The sequence below is a fragment of the Pipistrellus kuhlii genome, unplaced genomic scaffold, assembly GCF_014108245.1.
Source record: "Pipistrellus kuhlii isolate mPipKuh1 unplaced genomic scaffold, mPipKuh1.p scaffold_m20_p_10, whole genome shotgun sequence".
NCBI lineage: Eukaryota > Metazoa > Chordata > Mammalia > Chiroptera > Vespertilionidae > Pipistrellus > Pipistrellus kuhlii.
The window spans coordinates 47,803,333-47,829,752 of record NW_023425405.1 but is presented as its reverse complement, the minus strand read 5'-3'; the positions used below and the strand labels follow the sequence as shown (position 1 = coordinate 47,829,752).

Here is a 26,420-nt window from a genome sequence, read left to right as displayed (position 1 = left end):
TACTTATAAAGAAGCCTGTATATTTAAAAAATATATATATTTTATTGATTTCTTACAGAGAGGAAGAAAGAGGGATAGAGAGATAGAAACATTGATGAGAGAGAAATATTGATCAGCTGCCTCCTGCACATCCCCCACTGGGGATGCGCCTGCAACCAAGGTACATACCCTTGACTGGAATCAAACCTGGGACCTTTCAGTCCCCAGGCTAACACTCTATCCACTGAGCCAAACCGGTTGGGGCTAAAGAATCCTGTCTTAACTAGCAGGCTCAACATCAATCTATTAATATCCAACATGTTGAGCAAGCAGCTTAAATCTATGTTATTTCAAGAAAAGAAAAATAAAACAGAAGTAACAGTATTACCTAAAAGTAATTCTCTTGGCAAGAAAATTTAAAATATATATTTGGAACAATAGCATTGTCAGGAACTAGATGTTAGTTTCTATTGTAAAACATTCCATTAATAAAAGGAATGAAATCTAGGAATTCGTTATTTTGTAGAAAATGAAAACAAATAGCAATTGGCCAGTTACATATCATTATGAGCTATAAGACTGTGTTCTGAAACTTGTTTCTCAATGACATGTGATTCACAGACACTGGCATCATATTTTAGGCATTTACCATCCTGTGAAGACAGACAAGTGCAAATGTGTGAAAAACTGATAACACTAAAATATTATAATTATGCAATATGTTATGCCTACATCTCTCCCAGGATTTTAAAATTTGACTTTAATAGGCTTTTATAATGAAAAGAGCAACTCAAAGGAACAAGACAGCTGAGAAGTTCAATATGTCACCGAACTGTAAAATCATTAAATTTATTTTAATTAGTATATACTAAGGTTTTACATCTGCGGCACAAGTAAATTGCAACTCAGAGATATAATAGATCAGGTCATTTTCATTTATAACCAATCACAATTTGAAACACGTGTCTTTATATTGTCAATTAGATGTAACTTAATTGTGCTCAGAAGTCCAGGCCACATAACAACTTTATGGAATTTAAGTACATACAGTTGTACCATTATATAGAAGGCAAGTAGCTATAGCTACACACACACAATTATACATAGATAGTGTTTAAAAACTGTATACTTATGCATTCAAATATGTATGCATAAATTGTATACTCCCATTTCTTAAAATTTAACTCAATATAACTAGCTTGTGAACAGTTCCTTTATAATATAGGAATAAATAATATTTTCTAGGTACTCTTTGAGAAAGCTAGAATTGCTATTAAAGCAGAAGTATTTGGGGAATTAAAGACTATTTTTTTAAAAGTTGACTTTTGAAAGATTTTTTAAAACGTTTAAATATATCTCAACACTTTTATCACTTTTAATAATTCATCACTGATAAATGCCTCTGAATAAGGCTCTAATGCTTTGACCAGATAAAGGCAAATAATAAATCATAAGGAGAGCATGCTATTTATCATTTTAGATAAGATATAAATACTCTTTTAACATACACTGTATATTTTAAAAATTATTAGTATTTTCAGCAACAGATCTCATTTGTGTAATTTCCTAATTTGGGAACAAGGTTTACATTCATCTAATACTCAAAATTGCTTTAAAAAAATTCTTCACATACATGAAAATAGTCCATTTTTAAGCAACTTAATAGGAATTGGGAAAGACTAAGGACAGCCCAGCACATACATGAAATTAATGATTTTATTTCAATGTCTGATTAAAGGAAAGTGGCCATATGTGTAGATCTCTATATCAGCGATTCCTTAAATATTAGCAGAACTCTATGTCTCAAAACATAAACATCAGATATTACTTATCGTTTCACAATCCTGTTTCTCTACATATCCTATCTCATTCCAGTGAAAAGATCAGAGCCCTCAGAGAGACAAATTGCAAATAAAAAGTCCTTAGTAGGTGGTGGAAAGTCAGGCCAGGAGTCAAACAACCCACAGACATGACAGAGATGTGAGACCCAGCACAGCCTCTCAGAGAGAAAAAGGAAACCACATGGCAATGCTGAAATGCCGACTTCCTTCTCTCTCCACCCTGAACATTTAATGTTAAATCTTTAAAACTGTTTCAACTCGCTCACTGCTTCTTTAGGCGAGACCCTCTTTTAAGAAACACAAGCATTCTCGACGTGCAATGCGGAAACGTCATAAAAACTTAATAACCTACCATTTTCTTTGCACTCTTCTGGAGGTTTAGCCTTTTTCGCAAGTCGTGGATCCAGCCATGATGTTGTCTTTGTGTTATGGCTGAAAGGAAAAGAGATCACTCTGAACAGACACATACTGAAAGGAATCAAGTTTATTCCCTAAGAAAAAAAAAGGGGGATGGGGGATGGGGTGGGTTAGTCCAACAAAATTGCAATCGATACACTTAATTTGCTTACTGGTTCTAAGTAGCCCTGAAGGAGGTGTAAGAGTAATTTGCAAGGCAGCTGTAAATTTGGCAACCTCAGCTCCCTGTCCTCAAAGCAGCTATTTTTATTAAAATCAACCAGAATGTTGCCAAGTTCACCTCATTGAAAATGCAGAACTCATCCAGAGCGAAAGGAATTTATTACAAATACGGGATTCTCCAGTTGGGGGAGCGCAGTTCACAGGCTCTTGTACTGTTTCCTGAGTTTTGCAAAAAGAATTATTTCCATCTTAAACCTGCTCTTTTCATAAGGGGTTGTTTTGTTACTCTTTAACGATAGAGCTGGCAGAGGCAGTACAAAAGTGATGCAAATTATACCATGTTCTTGGGATTCCTGCATTTTCTCAAAAAGCGATTATTAATAGCACTTTCGTTAACCCATATTTAGCTTTTTTCCCATGTAAATACTTTCCACCCAGCTAGGGGAATAGGGGATAAACATGTCTATAATCTAATACTTCTGGAATGGGATTTCTGAGATTTAACAAGAATTTTAATGGCATTTTTGTTTTGGAAAATGTTTTCTAGAATATCTCTTACCAGAAATGTAAAAAGCAAAGGAAGTTGTACTGAGAGCAGCAGTGTTTCTCTAAGAGGTCCTGGAGTCACCTGGTGATAGAATCACCTGGTGAACTTATTAGCACTGCAATTCTGGGTTGTTATAGAACTACCAAATCAGAACCTTTGGGGATGAGTCCATAAAATCTCCATATTGGCAAGGTGATTCTTATTGCACAATACAACTTCAGTCCTGCCCAGTGGCTCAAAACTGCTCGTTGGAGCTAAAAATCTTTACTGTATATTACTGTCTCAAGCGATCTCATCTACCAATGGACAAGTTGTCAAGTATGTGACATTTGTGAGGGCCTCGGGAAGAGAATGAGCAAAGTCACAGGTATGGAAGAGTGTCAGGTTTACACAAGGAAGCGTCAGAAGCACGAAAAGGAAGAGTGGATAATAGTTTGGAGTCATAAATTAGAGCCAGATAATAAGGATAATTGAACACAATTTTATGAAAGTCTAAATGGTAATGATGACATCAATTTCATTTTGGCCCTCATTTGTAGTCATGTCAATATCATCCAGTCTTTTCCTCTGAATGAAAGGCTTGGTGCCCATGAATGGAGATTATGACTTTCCAGAGTATGAGGAGAGTAGAACTGGGTTCAGTGTCTGATGCTCCCATTTTGAAAATAGAAGTCAATAAAAAAAATGCTCTTTATAGACCTGCCTGAGTTAAATGTGTGTGTGTGTGTGTGTGTGTGTTTGATGATGTCTTTGTTTTTCTGTACTAGGAGAAATGTTGGAAGAATGGCAAGGAAAAGATATTTTCCTTCTCTTTACTCACCCCTTCTTCCAAATCCTTCCTCCATTTCAGAGAAATGTCATTTCTAGGTCTCTAAGACATGTTCACAAAAGCAAGCACATCTGTGAATAAGTATTAAGGGATCATTACTAAGTCACTGCAGGGAGTCAAATTACCATTTCTGTATCTCACCATCTTGGTTCTCACAGACTGGCTCATGTAGAAGAGAACTGTGAATTTCCTACCTTTCCTGAATTTATATAAAGCATTTCATTACAGGATGAATTTTTAGGTTGAACTAGCATTAATGGTATGTCACTTTAATACATTTTGACAGATTGAGTCTCTTAGAGTTAACAGCATTTTTAGCTGATCCTCTGAAATGATTCTGAAAGAAATGTGGGTAGTAGGTACCTCCAGTAATTGTCTTAAACATCACATGAAGATATGGCACAGTATTTTTCAATAGTGGCTCTTACCAATCTTGCAAGTTACATGTTTCTTCATTGTGCCTTACCAAGAGGACATTTTTAATGCATTTGGGAGACAAAAAACCTAGTGGTTTTCCCACTTTCTTTAAATGATATATTTTTAATGTAAACAATTCCATTTGAAAATAAGGTTAAACATTGGGAAGAAAGCTGTATACAAAATGGGACCACTGAGCAATGTTTCACAGTCTGCAAACTACCTTTATTCAGATTTGAGGATGTTTTTTCTTTTATTGCTAGAATAGAGTCAGAAGTAGGACAACAGGTGTTTTTTTGTTTGTTTGTGGTGGTTGTTTTTTTTTATTTTTTATTTACCAAAGTTGTGTAGAGCACAAATGACAGGGAGGCATGATACTAATGTTATAAAAACTTGTATTTCAATAATAGTTTCTTTAACAGACATTTTTAATGCACATATTTTTGCTGAATTAAAAAAAAACCTTTATTTTTTTTAGCTGTGGAATAGAACAAGTATTTTCTAGAAATTTTAAATCATAATAACATACTACTCTATTTTTATAGATAAAGTTAATGTGATGATCATGAAGAGCGGGAGATCAAGTGAACTAAGGTCAGTAGCTATTCAAGTTCAATCAATGTCACGTTAAAAATCCGGGTGAAAACCTTTAAAATGGTTTACTCAAAATTCTTCTGTAATGTCAAAGTCTAGGTTGAGTCTATCTGGAGGAGTGGAACAAACAAGATGTGAAATTTCGTTCAACTCTGAAATTCTAGTTTAAATTCCTATCAGAATGTCCCTGCAGACATGTGATAAGCTGACTTGTAATAAATCAGAAATTTGGGTATATTTTATAAGTTTAACCTTTCCAAACAGACAAGAGAAGTAGGTTTAATTAGAACATCTTATTTTCTGAGGAAGCATCCTTGTCACATAGAAAATGCTTCACTTCTGACAAGCAACTGACCTTATGGCTCACCATTGCGATGTCATTCTCTCTGGGTCCTGAAAGTCCTGATGGCTCACTTTGTCAGGGGCTGCACTGGCCCTGCACGCAGCACCTGATTGTGATTGTGGCTACCTATCTTTACCTCCATTTTGCAAATAGAGGAACAAAGGCTGAGAGAAGTTAGGCAACTTGCCCAAGGGTACACAGCGAGTGTGTGAACAGGAAAGAGCCAGCGAGGCAAGGGAAGCAAAACTCCATGCCATGAAGCTGCCCTTTTGAGATGTTGACTTTAAGCTGTTTATTAAGAAACAAGACTCACAACCTTTGACCCTGTCCCCTTTCCTGCCCAAGACAGAGAAACCTGCTTCAGGAAAGAGAGACTTAGGATGTCTCCTTAGCCTAATTTGAATTAAATTTGGTAAACAAGAAGGCTTCTGGCAGGTGCCTGTTAGCTAGATACCACCTGTGGCCATTGTTTCAGAGTTGCCTGCCTAAAATAATTTGCCTGCCCTATATGTTCCTCTCTTCCTCACCCATTCTCACTTCTGAAGTACAATATTCCCTTCCCCACATTTTCCTTTGTCCAAAATGTCTCAGATACCTAATGTTGCCTTATTGTCTTTAATATTGTCATGATGATGCAAATTCCCATGCATGTGTGTTAAAACTTTTATTTTCTCCTATTATTCTGTCTCTGTTACTTTGTTAGCCTAGCCAGAAGTGGAAGGTGGAAGAAAGGTATTAATATTGGCTTAGCCCTCACATTAGCATTAAACCCAGATATATGTGATTCTCACGTCCAAAGCTTTCTATGATCTGAAACCAGAGGCATAATAAACCTAACATTTTGCTTTTTACACTGAGGTGCTTTATTTCACAACCTCTAAGGGTAATCAGTTCCATTGCCAGTGGTTTAGAAACGCAGACCTTTATGTCCTATTTGAGGATAGTAATCACTAAGTGGAGTTCCTGTGTGTTAAATGGCATGTATTTAGTAGGTATTATATTAAATCGCATATGCATAGAGATGGGAGAAAAAACATTGTGATTGAGAAAATACCGATAATATCACTAAAAAAAAAATTTATCCTCATGAATTCTCTTCTCAAATCACACTCAAATCAAGTTTTTTCCAATTCAGATCTGAATATCTTTCTAGAATAATGTCAGAAAAATCTTGAATATAGAAATACTTTCACACTATATATTAGTCTTAGAAGCTTTACTAAACAATTAGGTTAATATAAATGCTATCAAAATGGTCCAGTAATTATTAGGATTAAAACTAAAAATTTTCGTAATGGTCAGGCTGTTACCAGAGAAATCAGTGGGTCTCATTTCCCTAACACCAGTGGGAGTGGAGTGGCTCTTGTGATATCTTGAGAAAATGAATTTTCTAAGACTTGCATGGGGCAGTGAATGGTTTCCATTGGAGTGGAATTAAATTTCTTGTGTTGCAAAGTCGCATTGCCTTTAACCCAATCCTGCAAAGATGCAGCCGGGGTGCAGCAGAGCCCAAGTTAGGGCCAGTGTCCAGAGTGTCTGTTCCATGATGGAATGGACTCTGATGTAACATTGAGCTAGATCAGCCCATCAACCTATTGGGTGGGCCCCACATGGCTGTGAGTCACATGGGCAAATGCAGGGGAGTGTGCCCCTTAACACAGGAATCAGCAGCAAGCAGAAAGGGGGAGAGGGACTCCTTTGTTCAGGAGCTTAAATATCAAATCTTCCCCAAACGTCTTGTCCTGGCCACTGACCTGTTCCCAGGTGTGACTGACAGATAAGCATGTCACCCAGACCTTACTGGGCACATGCCTGCTTTGTCCAGTCCCTTCCCCCATCAATCTGAGGGGAATAGGCTTGGGTAATGTTAACTGAAGCTTTCCAGGAAAGCTGTATAAATACCTATGTTATCTACTCTTTCCTTTATTCTTTTCCTGTTTAATAATGACCACATTATTATAGGGCTTTCCCCCGATTTACCCTATGTTTTTCCGGTCAGGGTACATATTGCTCACAGTTACTTAGTTATACATAAGTGGATCCTCAAGAGTGCTCGATTCAAACCTAATGTTGAGATGTCTCCTTTACTTTCTCTTTTCTTATATATTTTTTACCTCTCTCCTTTCCTACCTTTATATTGCTATCCAGATCCAAACAATTTCTTCCCTACTATACAAATATTGAGTGATCTTTCATCAGCTGTAACTTTATTAATAAGAAACTTTTACTATCAAATACACTCATTTCCTTTGCCCTGTTTTCTCTAAAAAACATTAATAGACTTAACACATTGAATGTAAGACATGACAAATATGTTGAATTTTAAAAATCCTTCTAAAAAGCCAATTCTAAATATCTATCTTTAATTGATGGTGAATTGTATTTTCACCCTGGGATATACTATATCAGAATAATGATAAGAGATTGAAGTTGATATTTGACTGAATGAAGCACAATCTTTTGAACAAGGTAAACAAGGTCTAGGTAAGTATTTAGAGTCTATTGAACAATTCAAGATGTGTGTGAATATTAAAGTTATAACAGTAGTGCTCATATCTGTTTAAGGCCAACAATAACTTAGACATTACTGACTATATTTTATATAATTTTAAAAACAAAAAACTAAGTATTCTTTCTTCTCCATTAAATTTCCCAAACATCTGACTTCTATTTAATAAACAAAAGCTTTAAATTTGTTTAAAATGGTAATTGATGATTTGTTTAAAACTTAAGAAGATACAAAAATAGTAACATAAGAAGAACCAGGTTAATTGTGTATCTAATTTAGAATTTAAAAGAAAATTCAACCCTGATGAAAATTTATAAAACCATGTACTGCCATGGCATTTTTCACAGGTGGAATTTTCTGTTTCAAAGTCTACTTTAAAAAATCTGTTATTTAAAATGACATAGCCTTCACTACCATTCAGGATTGTGGTAGTAAACAAATAGGTTCTTGTTGTCCTTGTTTTCTGCCAAACCGATAGCAATCTCTTTTATGTCACTAACTAAGCAAACAAAAAAGGAATCTAATGAGATTCCCAAAGCATGTCAATCCAGATTAACCCTCTGGCAGCTCTCCTTTATGGAACATGTAGCCTCTTGAGTAGTGAATTTCTGGCCAAGAAACTTACAAAATGATACCAATTGTAATATAAAAGTTCACTTTTATTTCAGCTAATGTTTGTTTACATATTGGAGGGAGTATGGGATAATAGCAATGGCCTTGCGGGGTGAGAGAACTACGAGAATTTGGGAATGTTAATTTGTCCAAAGGTGCCTTAGAATCTCATCTCTGGAGTGGGGTTTCATCAAATTCTTATAGGGTGGCTATAATATAAAATATGTAAAGTAGGCACCACATCAAAATGGTTAAGAACAAGGACCCTGGGGGCAGGGTCCATGAAAGATACCAGTCTTGTCTGTTTTGTTGACCATTGTATTTCCTGGGATTAAAATGGTTCTCAGCACATACTGTGTGCGCTATAAATATATGTTAAATAAATAAATCTTGGCTTTGTCAATTCTTGGTTGTATTCTTGGTGGAATAAGGCACCTCTGTAAGCTTGTTTCTTAGAGTGAGAATTAAGTGAGTACAATGCAAATGCTTAATATATTACCTACTTTTAAGGTAACCTGAACACAGTATGAAAAAAAAAACAAAAACCAGGCACTCAGTCTGTGGTAACTATTATTATTAACTTAAATTTATAATTAATACATACTGTCTATTTTAGAAGATATTATTAATGATATCATGAGTTAACAAAGCTACTGGTTTTAAATAATATTATGTATTTGAAAGTCTTTTGAAAATTGCTAAGTATAAAATATTATAAATGCTTTAAAGCGTGTTTGGAAGAGAGCATTCACTCACAAGTTAAAATTCTGTTATTTAATAATACTTTTTGAGATATTCACTTTTTCCCATTAAATATCATTGTAAAGATGAAAGGAATCCCCTTTTATCATTCATCAAAGGAAGAGGTTCTGAAGAGTATGGGAAATGTTGGTCCATGTGTTCAGTAATGAGAATAACAAAGAAAATTCTCATTTTCTAAATGTATAACTTATAAAGTACTCAGATATAGAAATTATTTTGCAATACAGAGTCAATCATTAACTATTTTAAGACACCCTATAGAAGATAAAATAATGAAATTATTTGTTACCTTAATTCAAAACCCAATATTTTGTTGTTAATCCTCACCTAAGGATATTTTTTTCCATTGATTTTCTTGTAAGAGAGAGTGGAAGGGGGAGAAACAGAGAGAGGGAGAGAAAGAGTGAAACATAGATGTGAGAGACACATTGATTGACTGCCTCCTGCATGCCCTTTACTGAAGAGTGAGCCCACAATACTCTGGCATAGGAAATCAAGCTGTGACCTCCTGGTTCATGATGCTCAACCAGTGAGCAACACTGGCTGGGTGTGGGCTGCAAACTTTTACATTACAAATAGAATTTGTTTAAAAGTTTCTAGGACACACCATGGTTTAGTCCCTCAGAAAGTCCTTATTGCCTTACCAAGCTCCCTGTCTTGCTCTACCACATAGTTCTAAGGAGCTATCATAGTATAAACTTTACTCACAAAATAACTCATTGTGACAGCAATAGCAAAGGTACTCACAGATCAAGGAGAGTGGGTTGAAATGTTGATTTTGTCAAATATAGTTAGAAAGGGAAGGGGCATTCCAGAGCAAAGAGTAAAGTGGTCAGGAGAAAACCAGAGACCACGCAGGGAAAATGAAACAGAATGAAATGCAGGCAGAGAGAAAGGAAGCTGCAGGGCAGGTTGTGATGGTGTAGAAATGAGGGACCAGAGGAATGAGACACTGATCCCTCCCTGCTCTCTGGTACATGAGTCCATCACACTGATCCTTGAGATTCAATGCAAACTTTTTGAAGGATTGAGAGAAGAAGCTCAAACTGGTCTAGGATGAAGGGTGGGGTGGTGGATGCCTCCATTCTGTGTAATAACCTCTTCAAGCTTGCCATTTGCTCCTGCCTCCTACATTGGTCACCTTCCCATCTCATCCACTTCAGTCTTTGCTCCAGGCTTCTGCATTCTCCCCCGGCACCAGCTCTCTTACCACAAATAAAACTGTCTCTTTCTTTTGGCTTAAGTTTCAAACTCAACCTATTTCTGCCCTAATACCCATTCACCCTTTCCTACAGCAACACAATGAAGATAAATAAACAAACAAAACTCTCTGCGTGTCTTTCAAAAACACCAATGATCTAGCTAAATGAAAACTAAGCAATTGTTTCACAGGATTCACCAACTAACACCTACTTTTCTGGAAGGTTAGGGGACTTCTCATTATTTGCAATCTATCTAGGGACTGGGTCTTTGTAATAAGAGTTTTTATATGTGATATGCCCTCCCCACATACTATCAAGTTTTCCAGGAAATCTATGCTAAGCATATCCTTCTTTGAATAGCATTACACATTCAGAAATTGTTTATTAATACTTTATAACTATTCATCTTTCTACCCCAATTTGATAATAACTTTGAGATCAAGACTAAATGTTTGTCTTTGCATTCTGACAATAGATGACTGACTAGGATATTAACAGAATAATTTTGGTAGATTATCCCAAGTCCTGACAAAGTCTCATCATTTACTATATACCATTAGCACAATGTCTGTCATCCAAAATCCCCTTCTCCACAAACTCCACACCTCATACCATTAAAAAAAAGTTTATTCATAAAACCCCAAAGGGAAGGTTTTTATAACTGCTTTACTGGAAACATTGAAAAGAAGCTGTTCTTCAATCGACTTCCCATATAATAAAATGAATACATTATCAGTCTCCTTGTTCTGAACATAAATGTGTGACCTCCTATCTAGGGTTTATATTTTGACTTCTAGACTACAATGGCTCCATGCTTACCAATAAAAAAATTATGTTTTCAAATATAAATACTTCCATACATTTACAAAGTTCTGTATCACTTTCTCATTTTTAATTAATTGATAAAAGATATCTTTGGGTTATTGAAGATAGCAAAAAACTAATGTAAGATATTCTTAATTTTGTAAAATTTATAAGATTTGTCAAAAGATGAATGAGAGTAATTCATTTCCCCCAAAACACTGCATTTCTCATCCATATTGGAGTCAAGCAGAGCGCTAAGTAATTACCTGATTATGTATTCCCTTGACTGCATGTATCAAAGTTTCCGCCTTCACATGAGAATTAAATATTGGCATGTGGTAACATTTCAATTTCACAATTGAGTTCTGCCTATGGAGATCTAAGTCTCAAATCACTCCAGGTTGAAAAAAGGAATCCAATTTTAATACTTTTCTTGAATAATCAGAGTTCCCATATTTTTATTCACTGTCAGTACTGAAAACTTCAATTTATATTATTATTTTTTTCTTTTTGAGGCTTATACAACTTTTGAGGGAATAAGAATGCTTGTTTAATTACTATAATACTTGTTTTTATTCTTTCTAGTGAACATTGTGGTTATCTTATACAGAACAACAATTTAATTTTGTACTAAAATCTTCCACTTAGTAGTTCATTTAGAAAAAGTTGTTCTATTTCTAGAAGATAAAAGAAAAGTTTGACAGTTTTAATAAAGTATATTAAAATTTTCAATTTGAAAAAAAAAATCCCCCCCAAAATGAAAATATTAGGTTGGGTAAATATCACTAGGGAGTTTAGGATTAGCATTTTAGTTTTCTTGGCAAGTCATAAAAATTGTAAGCAAGAAACAGAATGATTAAAAAAAAAAAAAGTATGATGAACTATAGAAAAACAAATGATTTTATCGATATCTGACTTCGGGGTCAAATGCTTAAAATATTTTTTTTTATGACCAGCAAGCATTTTGCCCTAAATAGTGATAGCCTGTTAAATCACTAGTATGATGGTGAAAGTTTCCAGCAATCTGACAAAATGTGGGACTCTCTTATGTGATTTGAACTACATGGGCATCTTGGAAGAATAGAGTAAGCATTTCTCCCACTATTGCAACACATTTTATAGTGAAGTCGTTAACGATATCCTTTGATTTATAGCTGTAATTTAGGATCCTTAACTGTATGAAGGCACTATCCCATTGTTTTCTAACAAAGAAAAGAACTAATTCCAGAAACAATAAAATTCGTTATTTTACTTTCACTACATCTCCATTTTCTATATGATTTATACACTATGATCTTTATGGCAATGTATGAAGAAAGGAGTGAAACTCACTCAATGAAGTAGACTTCACCCTTCTCTGTGTAGGCCATTTCCCAGTTATCAGGCAATGGGTCTGATTCCTCATTCTCTTCAGGTTTAGTGGGTTTTGCATCATCCATCTGGTCCTTCAGCTCCTCGGGCTGACTGTACACTGGTGCAGGATAAGGCTGGGAGGGTGTCTCCCCTGAGGCACCTGCACTCTTGTCTTCATGTTCACTGGATTCTACAAGAGAACAAGAGCATGCAGTTAGCCACTCAAGCCACAGTGACTTCTAGGTGAGTGTGGATTACGCTGCATCAGGAACAAGCCCTATAAAGGCTAATAGGAAAAGTACAATTGTAAACAGCTCTGAAAATTGTCACTAGGCCTATTTGACTTCCCTTGCATGCATCATTCTCTCCTATCCTTCAACTTCTGGTTGCTGATCACTGAATTGAGGACCATCATTTCATGCCACAGATGTTTTAGGCAGAATAATGACCCTTATAGAATGTCCATGTCCTACTCCTTGGGCCATATGAGTGTTACCGTATGTGGCAAAAAAGGATATGAGGATCTGGTTAAAGTAAGGATTTAATTAGAGAGTAAGATATTTATTATTCAGATGGGATCACTGTAATCACAAGGATTTTTTTTTTTTCTCGAAAGTGTATGAGGTAGCTCAGTTGGTCAAACATCGTCCTCATACACCAAGGTTGAGAATTCAATCCCCAGTCACTGCACATACAAGAATCAACCAGTGAATGCATAAATAAGTGAAACCACACATCTGTTTTTCTCTATTACTCTCCCTTCCTTTCACGCTACATCTCAACCTTCCTTTCTCTAAAATCATTTTTTTTTTAAAGAGCAAAATTGTAAGAGGAAGGCAGAAGAGCAGGTTGAGAGGTAGATATGACTACTAAAGAATGACCAATCAGATACACTATTGCAGGCTTTGGAGAAAGAAGAAGGGAACCAAGTACAAGCCAAGAGTGTAAATGCCCTCAGAAGCGGGCAGGACAAGGGAATGGATTCTCCCCTAGGCCTCCGGAAAGGAACGCAGGGACTGACAGCCATTTAATTGAAAGAGAGTTAAATACATGCATTTCTGCATTAATTCCAGTTCACACAATTCTATAGCTGTGGCCCAGTCTAAGATTTGGATATCATAATATGTACAGTAGCCATGCCATTGCTTACATGTTTCAGTATCACAGTGATTTTAGATGCAAATCTAAGGATAAATCAGAATGCCATGGTTTTGAATGTCCCTGCCTGGCTTCATTAAAAAAATAATCAGAAACCAAGATAAAATCATTTCAAGAAGAAAAATGCCTATTTTATACCTAATCCATACTTTCATTTGACGGTTGAGGCATATAGTTCATATTCAGCTTTCTGTAATTGCCATCCTTTGAAATGAGGAAGAATAATATTTTGAAGCTAGATAGAAAATTATTGATTTCATTTCTTTGAACAGTCATAACATTTAAAATTTTAAAACTTGTTTTAGCGCATGAGAAAGCTCTGATTTATATTTCTGACTATATAACAAATGTTAATAAATCTAATAATTTCCTGCTGTCTTTATATTATTTATTTGGAAATAAACATTGACTAGAGAACATTTAATGGGGAATAAATACTGAGGAACATATTGTAGTTGATTAAAAAAAAAAGAATACAAATAATTTGAGATTAACAGAAATTCATTTTCTTTTTGTTTAGCAATTCTCATATAGCAGCAAACATGCTCCACAGAAATGGAACATGATTGTTAAGGCTGGTGTCAGAGTGCCTGGGTTTAAATATGTCCTTGACAGTATGATACTGAGCAAGCTATTGAATCACTCTGTGCATTCCTCAATTTCCTTAACTATATGATGGGGCTAAAAACATTACCTACCTATAAAAATTTGACATGATGTATATAAATTGCATAGAATAGTAAACTACTGAAACATAGTAGATGTTTAGTAAATGTCATATATTACTCTCAGGAATTCTACTACTTAGAACACTAAATAAATTGCATAGATAAATCAGTTGAGCAACCTAAATGGTTTCTTCCCAAGGAGACAAGAATGGTCTTATCTGTGATATTGGTAACCAAATTGGATCTCATCTATTGAGGTGGCTACCCAAAAAAATGGGAATTACTAAGAAACAACAGTCAATACTTCAAAATTATTATTTTTGGCTTTATGGAAAACACACATTTTTTAAAAATATTAGGTGTTTTCTGAAAATAATGCAATTGCAAAAAAATATATAAGGATATACTCTTTACTGGGTGTTTGCATGAATTGAGTTTTTCAATTAAGACATGCTGTGGAGTTAAGTGACTTAAAGGAGAAAAATAATCTTCAGAAACCACACATTCTCACACACACACCCCTCCCCAAGTTCTGTATTATTTCCTACAGAGTTTTACATTTGATTTGGCTGGGCATCAGGAGCTCTTACTGAACTATAAACTTGTTATCACCTGTAAACTTGGCACCTGTAAGGGTGCTGATTTAATGAAGAATCAGAGTCTTATTTTGTGTTAGCCAAAGGCTTAGTTTCCTTATATATCCTCAGGACAACTTTTACTTTCACTCCACATTTACACCCCATAGTGGTGGAAGTGGTGGAGCTTGCAATCAGATGGGCTCACTGTCATCAAATTTCTTGCAAATTCAGCAAATCATTAAAAAGTATCCTATATAATAATCCTATATAATAAAAGGGTGATATGCAAACTGACCCTAACAGTGAAGCGACCAGAACAACCGCTCGCCAGTCACTATGAGGCACACTGACCACCTCTTGGTCCCTTTCCCCTATCCGGGAGGCTCTAATCACCTGATGGCAAATGGGAAACCAGGGGTGGGTGGTGGGGGTGCCAGGTCAGGGCCCCTGGCTCACCGGTTGCCCCACATACAGAAGGCAACCCATGGCCGGGGTAGGGCCAGTGAGTGGGCAGGAACAGCCAACCTCTCAGTCCCTGTCCCCAGCTGACAAGCTCCAATCCCTCAATGGTGAATGGGGAACAGGGAGTGGGTATGTGTGTGGTGGGGGAGAGATAGGGCTGGCTCCCAGCAGCCAGGGAAGATAGCCCTGATCGCAGGCCAGGCCTAGGAACCTTACTCACACATGAATTTTGTGCTCTGGGCCTCTAGTGTTAGTTATATTGATCTAAGTTATAATTGTATTGTGGGGTGGAGAGGCAGACAGACTGCCTGAGCATGTTGTTCATTTCACTGCTAGAGGCTGGATTTCTTAGAATTTGAAACACAGGCTCTTGTTAAAGGAACACTTCAGGGTAGATTCTTGCACAAGAGAAAAATATGATCGTAATTGATTTTTTCTTATGACCAGACTATTGATTATATCCTATAATGTAAAGTGGAGGACATGCTGTCTTCAGAAAGAAAATAGTCATGTGGTGGCTACTTGCATGCTATGCAGCCATTTAATTGAAAGTAGCCAAGATTGTAGCTTATTGCTTAACGTGTGCTGTTATCAATTTTCCTAAACCTTCTAAAATGAGAAGTGGAATTATAATGTGAGGGCTAAAATGTTTTCACATTGAATGATTAGTGAATTTTTGTTCATCATTTCAAAAATGACTACTTTTTAATGTAGTAAAACATGCAAATGGCCAAATTCAAAAATACAGAGGAAATAGGTAAGTAAGTCTCCTCCCAGTGTCTACTCCCAGTGCTCCAACAATGCAGGTAGCAAAGATGATTATTGTTCTGCTCCTTCAGAGATGTTTTTATGTACATTGATTACTTTTAGTTGGTGTTTTCTGACTCCTTAATAATCTGTTAGTGTTTTTAAGTTCTAAAAAAGTGCATTATAATTTTTTTATTTGTTATGAGATTAAGGAGGGGTAGTCCTTAAAAACGATGGCAATTATATATATATATTTTTTTTTTCTGAGATGTTAACAAATACTTATATTATTTGAGGCCATGAAAGAAACACAAGTCAAGAATAAAATGTTAGAATTAGGGAAAATTAGGGTAATGACTTTTGAGATGAAATATCAATTGAGGAAAGAAATTCCTAAACCTGTGAAAAATTATGTTTTATTGGTGATATTTGTAACGTAATTGGATCTCATAAATTTAGTAAACTAGCCAAGAAAATGTAATTTACTAAGAAATAATGGTCAATACCACAAAACTATTTTTTATCTTTATCAAAAACACACAATTGGTTACAAGCTGCATAGAACACTAAAAGACTAGAAGATGAAAAAAAAATCTCAAGATATAAAAAAATTAAATTGGAAAGAATCACTGGAAAAAATGAGTAGAGGGAATTTTTTCCATTAACAGGGGAGAGGCACTGCCTTAATTAGTATATATTCTTCTTCCTGCAATATTTAATTTTTAAAACATTTTAATAAAAGTCGACTGAAATAGGGCAATGAAATAAATCCTCAGAGCTTTGAAATTGTATATGCTGCATTATTTTTATAATGTAATGAACTCTGAGGATATCTGTCATATAGAAACGAGTTCCTCAAATCCTCAACTAACTTTGGGGTTAAAGAAACTGATATAGCCTTCAAAGACCCAAGCAAGATATGAAATATAGGACATGTATGTATACTATTTTTTAGGTCTTGCCTTCAAAATTCTGAAAAACATTTATAGACTACACTATATGAAACATAACATCACCTAGGGGCTGAAGGAGAAAAGGAAGAAGACTTAAAAATCTCGATATGGATAATTCAAGTGCTATTGTTTGGGGCCAAATTGAAATCTAGGTATTTTCTGATGAGAAGAAGAAGTCAATTAGGAGGAAAGAGATACGGGTGCTATTTCCAAAGACAGAGCGCTGAGGAAGAAATGAGGCGCAGATAGACCTTACCGAAAGATCTTCCCTCTTCAGGCACAAAGGCCAGCCAGAAATAAGTGGAGGAATCGGAGGCTTCGCCCTGAAATTATAATCACTTCTATGAGGAGAACTATAAAGGTAAGAAAATAGAACACGGGGTAAAATCAGACCTAGAGAGAATGGATGACTATGATTAGAAACAAGCTGAGACTCAACTCGTCCACAGGCTTTTTGGAAGTGCTGCTCAAACCTGAACGCCACCCTGGTTGTCCCCTGTTCCACATTCCTCCATCATGTACCAAGTCTCACACATCCTAGGAACCCTCAGAGAAGTAGAAAAAAACATTCCACAAAGGCTGAGTGCAGAGCCAGAAAATGCTGAATCAGTTTGGAAGGCAAGAAGGGGGTTCACATAATGCATAGCTTTCAGTCTAATTGCAAAGTGGGTCTGCCTTGATTTAAAGTGACATGCGTGAAACTCAGAGTGATTTCATTTCCCCCTTCCCAATAGTGTGGTTATAATGACTACTATAGCTCACACCCACAAATTCCAACGTGATTTTCTTTATAATCGCCCCTAGATAATAAGACCATTTTACAATTACAGCAGTTTTAACTTTGCAAATAATGATTTTAAGAAATGATAGAATGTCTCCCATTTAAAAATGGAATGTCTCATTTACAATAGCCCCAGAAATTTGTCTCCCTAGTGGAGAGAAGAAAACCCAGTACTGTGTCTGGGAATAAGATCATAAAAGTAAGCCTCCTAGAAAAGAGAGCATATAAATCTGAGTGGATACACACATCGCAGTCTCTGTGAACCCACAGGAAAATAAGCAGGGGATGGGCGTTGGGGTGGTTTCAGAGTGGGCTATTATTCGCAGGAAAACAGCGAGATTCACTACGGAGGGCATAATTCTTTTGACAGTGACAGGCCCTCATTCACAGGAGCAGGACTGATGGTGCAAGCACAGTCAGCGTGCCAAGCGGCACAGGACCTGGAGGCAGGACCCTAATGGTGAACTGAGATCATTGCCGAGGACACTGGGTGATCACATAAGGGGCACTCTGTTTGCTCTCTGGGAGTTGCAGTTCATTTGCACTAATTGCAGGCATGGGGGCCTGGAGAAGGCAGCTCTGTGTGCACATACTGTATTCCCTTTGTTGGAGAAGGTAGCTCTCACGGGCCCTGTTCCTCCTGGCATTGTGCGTGTATTAACCGAGAGATTTAGCTGCCTTTAAAATATATGTGCGTTTCCAATTCTTTGCACAAGGCTTACTAATAGCTTGGCGAGGGGAAGCTACAATATAACAGGGAATTACTTTCCGGAAAAGTTCAGCAGATAATTCATGAGATTAAAAAAAAAAAAAATCCAAGAAAGCTTAATCCAATTCCTGGGGTTTGCAGGATTTGCTTTTCTTCAGAAAAGTTCAATCTTATAAAAAATTTTGTACTTATCTATTAACCACCTATCCTTTTTTTGGTATTTTCACAGTTAGAGAGATTGGGTAAGTCTTATCTATCAGACTATATTTTAAAATACATACTTCTGCATAATTTTCTTTCATTTTCAAATAGCTTTTTCAGAAACCTAAGATCGGGAAATTCATATGTTTTGAACTTAGAAACACTGCATATTGAAGACATGGAATAGTATAAAATGAATGTGAAATGCATTTAAGCATGTTAATATAGTAAAACTTTGACATTCTCTAGAGGTATGGTTAAAAGATAAAGATTTTGCATAACCAGTGGACACAGACAATAGTGGTGGTGAAGGCCTGGGGTGTGGCGGGGCCTGGAAGGCGAAGGGAAGACAGAGGCGTAAAATGGGGAAGACACCTTTAACACTTCAAAAGAAGTAGAGTGGTCCTTGTCCTAACAATGATTACAGAATGTCTTGAGATGCAGACACACATAGTATGAAAAGTTTCCTGCAAGTATTAGGCTAATCAATACCTTCCAAATGAATGAAAAGTGTAAACCGTACTGCAGTAATTCAGAGATGAACTGTGTCAATTTTTCATGATTGGAGTCAACAAATTATTTATAGGAAATATAAAAATTTTTATTAAATTTGAAGAAAACAAAAAACAAGGTTCAAATAGGCGATAAGGTCCCTATCAGGCAGGTGAAGGCATTTTATGAGAATGGAATGCAGAGAAGAGAGTAGGTGAGTGATAGGAACCAAAACTAAGAGAGACGCTGAAGTCAAATGTGGGAGGACATGAATGGTGGCCCCCAAAATTTGAAGCGGCAGAAATAGAAGCTAATTTAAGTTTGAGAAGGAAAGTGACATGATCAAGTGCAGGTTCAACAATCTTTACTTGATCAAGGAATAACAGGTAATTTGATGGGGATGGAACCTGGAGGGATGTAGGTCAGTTAGGAGACTGTGCTGCACAAATGAGGTAAGAATCTAGGATGGGGCAGTGAAATTTGGAAGAAAGAGAAGAAAGCTAAAGAACTAGTGATCTTTCATACTCAATAATATATATCAAGCCAGGGGGAAAGAAGAATCAAAGACAACTCTTAGCACCCAGCTGGCATGGCTCAGTGGTTGAGCCCTAACTAATGAACCGAGGAGGTCACAGTTAGATTCCCAGTCAGGGCATATTCCTGAATTGTAGGTACGATCCCCAGTGTCGGGCATGCAGGGAGTGGCCAATGAATGATTCTCTCTCATCATTAGTATTTATCTCTCTGAAATCAATACAAACATATATGTGTGTGTGTGTGTGTGTGTGTGTGTGTGTGTGTGTGTGTATATATATATATATATATATATATATATATATATATATATATATTTTTTTTTTTTTTTTAAGATGACTGAGCTATCTGGGTAAAAAGAAGAATTAGAGGAATTAGGTAAAGTATTTTGAGTTGGTTTGCTTATTGGTTTTACAGAAGAGTTTAAGTGGAATGTTGCATTGAAGTTGAGGAAAGGCTTAGGTGCGGCAGTTCCGTGAGTAGTGGTTAGAAATATGGCCCTGGAACATAAGAGAGAAGTGAAGGCTGCAGGTAAATCTATTTGAAGCCATAGGGCTGGATGTCAACTCTAACAAGATAAAGATGTCTAAATATAGGTGAGATTAATATCAAGGGAAGGTTTCCTAGGCATATGAATTTTAACCACCAGTTTAAAGACAGATTCCCTAAGAGGTTGTAGTATATATCATCCTCACAAGCATGAGATCTCACATCACTGCCAAGAACCCAGTGAAGGATGAATATAATAGAATACAATGTAGATGAAATACACTGAGCGGCACAATAAGTGATTTACCTTATGGAGGCCAGGAGTCACTCTGTCCTGAGCATGGTTAACAGCCCAGGATAGGTTCAGGTGTTTGATGTCCAGATCTCAAGCATGCCACTAAATGAACTATTACCTCAGTGAAGCACCTTCAGCTAAATTTCAGCATCTCATTCATTAAGTAAATACGATGGTTATGGGATTAGAGATCATATATGCCAGAGAGAAACATTTTTGATTTGAGATACAGAAATATCATTATATATCTTTTCTCGGTGATATGAGCTAAATCCATGTATCTGATTAATTTTGAGCAAAAAGGAGAAATCTAGCATAAAATGAGTATTCATATACTTCATGTGAGTTTTCATTGAAAATGTTCATAGAACTTCATGGAAATGTTACATATTTAAAAGTCATCACTAACTTCACATAGAAATGATACGAGAGAAAAATAAATATATAGTTCTGGCTATAACCTAGAGTTCAAAGGAGAAATAATGACTAAAATGAGTAATAGAGGTAAATTGAGGACTCCTCTAGATCTTTTATTTACATAAAGAAAATATGTGTGTGTTTTTTAAACCATATAAAGAGTTAACTATTAGTAGGTTTGATGGTTATGTACAGACATATATAAACACTAGGAATTTTTAATATCTACAGAGGGAAATAAGTTCACTTATACATGACTTGGTAGCTACCGTGTTTCCCCGAAAATAAGACATCCTCCGAAAATAAGACCTACTTACAGGTTTCCTTCTGAGTGAAATATAAGGCACCCCTCCCCCCCGAAAATAAGGCCCCCCTAGGCTAAATATGAGAGATTTGGTCCACTGATTCTGAAAGAAATGGAGTCACAAGAAATTCACCAGGAAATTCAGGAATTGGATTGTTATGATGATGTTCCAGAAGATGATGACATGATTGTCATTGAATAAATGAGTAAATTCTTGATACTGTAGGATTCACAGTTTGTCCATATGTTAATAGGATTCACAGCATCCATATGTTAATTTTTATATTACCATTATAATAAAATATTTAATGAAATAAAATTGCATTGACAAGCTTTTCTCAGTCTTCAAATGTCCTCATTCATTACACCACTTATACTCTTGAATTGATGTCTGATATTAATTCCCATTATAGGCTCTTAGTCAATATATGGCACTGTTAGCTAAGATTTAAGCAACCGTTTTCTCAATATTGTTTGACATGCACTGTACTTGGTAAGTGTGTAAGGAATAAAACAGAGGCAAGACAAAGACTCTGTCTAGGAAAAATATGTGGTAAGGCTCAAAAGGTGCATAGTTGGGTGACTGTATCTGAGAGGAGGACAAAGAAAACCCTAAAATTGACATTGAATAAACAAAACAAAACAAAAGACATTTCAAAGACGGGAGTTATCAATAGATTTCAAATAAGGGACAATGGACCAATTTTCTGGTTTGAGGTTGTTTCCACCATCTTTGAAAACTGGGTAAAGAGCTGTGTAATTTACACATCTGTCAGCTCTCAAACAGGAAAGAAAAAGACATATAGAGACCACCAGGCTTTAGGATCCACTGCTGTGGCATCTATTGATTATCTAGAAATCTCAGAGTTATCCTGGACAGTTCTCTACCATCTTCAGACCTCTGGTCCAGAGACAGCCATGCAGCTAGGGTTGGTCAATAAGAGTTTAGACCAGTTTATTTTCCTTAGGGCCCTTAAAGAGCTCCTAGTCATAAGAAAAATCCATTCCTCGTGTCTAAGGTATGCAGTCTAGATTCACTATGCCTCCCAATTAACTAAATTTCTAGTTTAGAAATCTGTGGATCAAGAATATTTGATTTGCCTTATACATAGTAGAAATGAAACAAAAACCAACGATGCAGGCCTAACGAAGATAATACATTTTAATTAATAGGTATTAACCAGTAAGAAATTTTAATTATTAGGTATTAACCAGTAAGAAATTCTGTAACTGCTCTTTAACCCCCAACTTCCTTTTTGTGTGATTACTGCTTCTTAACTGAATTGTGTTTCTTTCATCAAAGATCAACTTAGAGAACTGTATACAATCAACTTAATTTAAATCTATTACATGATGGAAAGTAAATATTTTGACAAAGGTATTTCAGAATTTAAAAAACTAGAAGGTATGTAATTTCTTGAAAATTAGCAGATCATTTAATAATGCACATATCACAGTATGTACTTCCAGTGATCTTTAGCATTTGTAAATGATTGCTAGGTTAAGAGATTAAGTTGTTAACCAGTATATTAATGAATGAAGTTATATTTCTCTAAATAATCAAGATGAAACCACTTTTTAAGGTTTATACTTTGGCACAAATTAGATTTTGGTCTCCCTATGATCAATGAACATTTTATAAGTACTATGAACAAAGAAAGGTAAAAAATAAGCATATGAAACTTTTCTTTGATAAAAATAATTGAGGATGAAAATTCAAATACTATGTCACTATAGAAGCAGTAATATTATAAACAAAAATACAGACATCAAAGTAGTTGTAGGAGATATCTTAAGAATAATATGCATGCAAGGTGAATGTATTAACATATTTTTCAAGTGGTTTAACTTAGCCCTTAGATTTTCAATGCCCATTGAATATCATTATTTAAAAAGTAAATAGCTTGGCTGGCATGACTCAGGGTTGAGTGTCAACCTATGAACTAGGAGGTCATGGTTCAGGCACATGTCTGGGTTGCTGGCTCAATCCTCAGTGGGGGGCATGCAGGAGGCAGCTGATCAATGATTCTTCTCATCATTGATATTTCTATCACTCTCTCCCTACCTCTCTGAAATCAATAAATTATATTTTAAAATTAAATAAATAAAACAAAATTTTGCAAACTTACTTCCAATTAAGAGGCTAAGAAAATGACATGTTTGTTTTTTTGTTGGTAACATTTAATTATCAATAATATTATGAAAGAAATATTTTACAAATAAAAATTTGGCACTCTATTAGTAATAAGCTGAAGAAAATAGCAAATCCATACCTTGCACAAACAACTTCATATCTATCTAATATTTGTTATATATGTGATATGATCATAAATTAAAGGTATAACAAGTCTTTTCTTTATTCAAGGGTAGGTGCCTTCAAAATGTCAATGTATAAAAATGCATTCTTCTATACTGTCAGATTGAGTGATAAGAATGGGCAGATAAATACATGGCATTATATAGCTGTAGTCATTTTGAGGACTGTATTCATTGAAGCTATTAACTAAATCTCTATTTATACACTTGTGTGTATAGTAAGATTTCTAAGGATAGATTTTTATCTACTGCAATTATCAAAGACCTCAGAACTTTACACAATCATATTCATAACTTATAACACCTTTTAAGAGGTTTAAACTATTCAATATATTGCCATTAATATTGTAAAAATGAAACAAAAAACTAAGGAAGTTGATGAGTTGCTTGATATGTCAAAATTAAAACTAACAAATCAGATACAAGAATCATGTCCTTTTCATTTTATATAATCTCTCCCTGAATATAACTGTAAATACACATCTGAACATATATATGTGAATATATATATATATATATATGTGTGTGTGTGTGTGTGTGTGTGTATATATATATATATATATCTATATATATATATATATAAAACATACTGATATCAGATCTATTTAGTTACATCTGATAGAGCAGACAAACCTGTAACAACTGTAAATGACTAACCTGGTGTTATTACTACTCCATTTCCGTTGACCACAGGCCTCTCCTCCTCTTCCTCCTCGGGAGGCTCTATACTTGCTTTCTCCATGTTGCTCACTGATTTATTCCTCTTCCGTTTTCCTTCGGCACTGGCAGTGGCTCCCGGAAGTATCTGGTCTGTTACATTTAATAGTAATGGTGCTGGTTCGGCTGGAGGCTTTGGGGTACCGTAGTAATTGTCTGCAAAGGAAACCAAAACATTATGGAGTTAAATGTTTTTCCCTACTATGTACATACCTTACAAAGAATGACACATTTGGATTTTATTTTATATATATTAATGTTTTTTATACAGACGCCCTCATCTATGTAGTTTTTATCTTTTTTTTTTAATCTTCATTTGTTGCTCCTATTGTATCAAGCTTTAGTGGTTTATATGGATCTCCCTTCATTCTCACCTTTGTGCCAAACCAAAATATAGTCTTATTATTGATCTCAAATGGTACAGCACAATTTCAAAATTACTTAGAAAATTTTGATTACAGGCCTTGATGGAAACATTTTTTAAAATAATGTCTGCCCAGCCAGCGTGGCTCAATTGGCTGAGTGTCATCCTGCACACCAAAGATTGCCTGTTCAATTCCCAGTCAGGGCTCATGCCTGGTCACAGGTTCCGTCACTGGTTGGGGTATGCACAGAAGGCAGGGGATCAATGTTGCTCTCTCACACTGATGTTCCTCTTTCTCTCTTTTCCTCTCTGTAAGCATGCCCTTGGGTGAGGATTTAAAAAAAAATAAAACAAACAAATAAATAAGTCTGAATAAAGGTATAGACATATTTTATTTTTTAGCAAACCTGACAACATTGTGCTCTGGAAAGGCAGAGCACATTGCGCTCTTTTCGAGCTTTAAGGGAGCTCGGGTTGTTGTCTTTGATGTGCCCAGCATCCTTCTCGGAGCTGTATCTACAGGCCAGTTCAGTGGTTTCCATAGCTGCTGGCAGTGGGCATGCTGCTCTCATACTTCTTCAGATGTCCCACAGCTCCATGATTGGAGCTATAAAACCATTTGTTTCTCCCATTAATCTAAGAGACTTCTTGAAGAAGGAGACTGCTTCTTATTTCCCTCTGTAACAAAAGTCTGGCACGTAGTAGGCATAGAATAAATGCTTACTAAGTGAACATTTTTATATACTTAAGAAATTGCTTTATTTAAAATTGTCTAAGATTTTGCTTGATAAAAAATGTAGTGGTATTTTTTTTAAGTGTGATTCTTTTATCAACTTCAAACTCATATTGGTGTTTTAGTTAATTAATTGAATATTTTTTGCACTCATTTGCTTACTGAGTCAGTGAAATATTTATTTAGTACTATATGACCCAACATGCTGGTTATGTTTGAGAGAAAATGAAATGATGAATAATATAACCCTTGTCTTGTAGAGGATCCAGGAGCTGGTGTGGAGCACAGGCACACATGACATCAAGCAGATCAGCCTTAAAAAAGGAAACAGGACTGAGCACTGCAGTCAGAGAGGCACAGAGGAGGAGGCAGCCTATCTGCAGACACCACTGAAGGCAACCGGGAACACTGTGCTGAGACAGAAGCAACACTTACCCAGAAGTCTTGAGTTCTAGACTGGGCTTTGCTACACAACTACAATTCAAGCAAGTTACTTAACCTTAGTAAAGCTCAATCTCGTTATGAATTGAACACTTGTTATAATCACCTGTGTTTTGGGTTGCAAACAACCAGAAACTACTCTAGTTAAAGTAAAATAAAAGGGAGGTACTAAAAAGATATGAGACAGCTAGTTGAGGGAAGAGGGTGAAAACCTTTGGAGAAAATAGGCAGAAACAAAGCAGTCCAGTTGGGACATTCAAATTGCCTCTGCTGGCCCTGGGCTCTGAAACACCCCTGGCCTGCACAGCCGGGGACAGAGCCCCGGTGGGAATAAAGCCCAAGCTCTTCTCAGGAACTCCAATTGGCTCATTTTCAGGAAAACTCTCAGGAGGGTCTCTCATTGGCTGAGCCGCAGTCACATAGGAGCCCTTGAGCTGCCAAGTTAGGGCAGGACAGTGGCTGCTCTCCTTTGATTTAGGGAGATGGAGGTGGAGCCTTACCCTCCATCCATTTTACCTCAGGACTCTACGCAGGAAGAAGGGTGGGGGATGCTACGCAGGCAGAAGAGACAAATGCCCATCATACTCCTCACTGGGCTGTTGAGAAGATGAACGTATGAGGATGAATATATAAAATGTAAAATTGTAGTGGTTTTAATGGCAGTGTGAACCGCATGCTGGCACAAAGTAA

General features: G+C 36.1%; 1 protein-coding gene across 7 annotated transcripts in view; it reads right to left on the bottom strand.

Annotated features, from left to right (window-relative positions):
- Positions 1 to 26,420, bottom strand: part of MAGI2 (membrane associated guanylate kinase, WW and PDZ domain containing 2) — a 1,016,953-nt gene that overhangs the window by 356,732 nt on the left and 633,801 nt on the right. For all 7 annotated transcript variants that reach the window (XM_045578504.1, XM_045578505.1, XM_036429599.2 and 4 more), the window contains 3 exons: positions 24,133 to 24,348; positions 12,351 to 12,561; positions 2,173 to 2,252 (listed from right to left, as the gene is read on the bottom strand). In XM_045578504.1, coding sequence (XP_045434460.1) covers positions 2,173 to 2,252; positions 12,351 to 12,561; positions 24,133 to 24,348 — 507 coding nt within the window. The remainder of the gene's footprint in view (positions 1 to 2,172; positions 2,253 to 12,350; positions 12,562 to 24,132; positions 24,349 to 26,420) is intronic.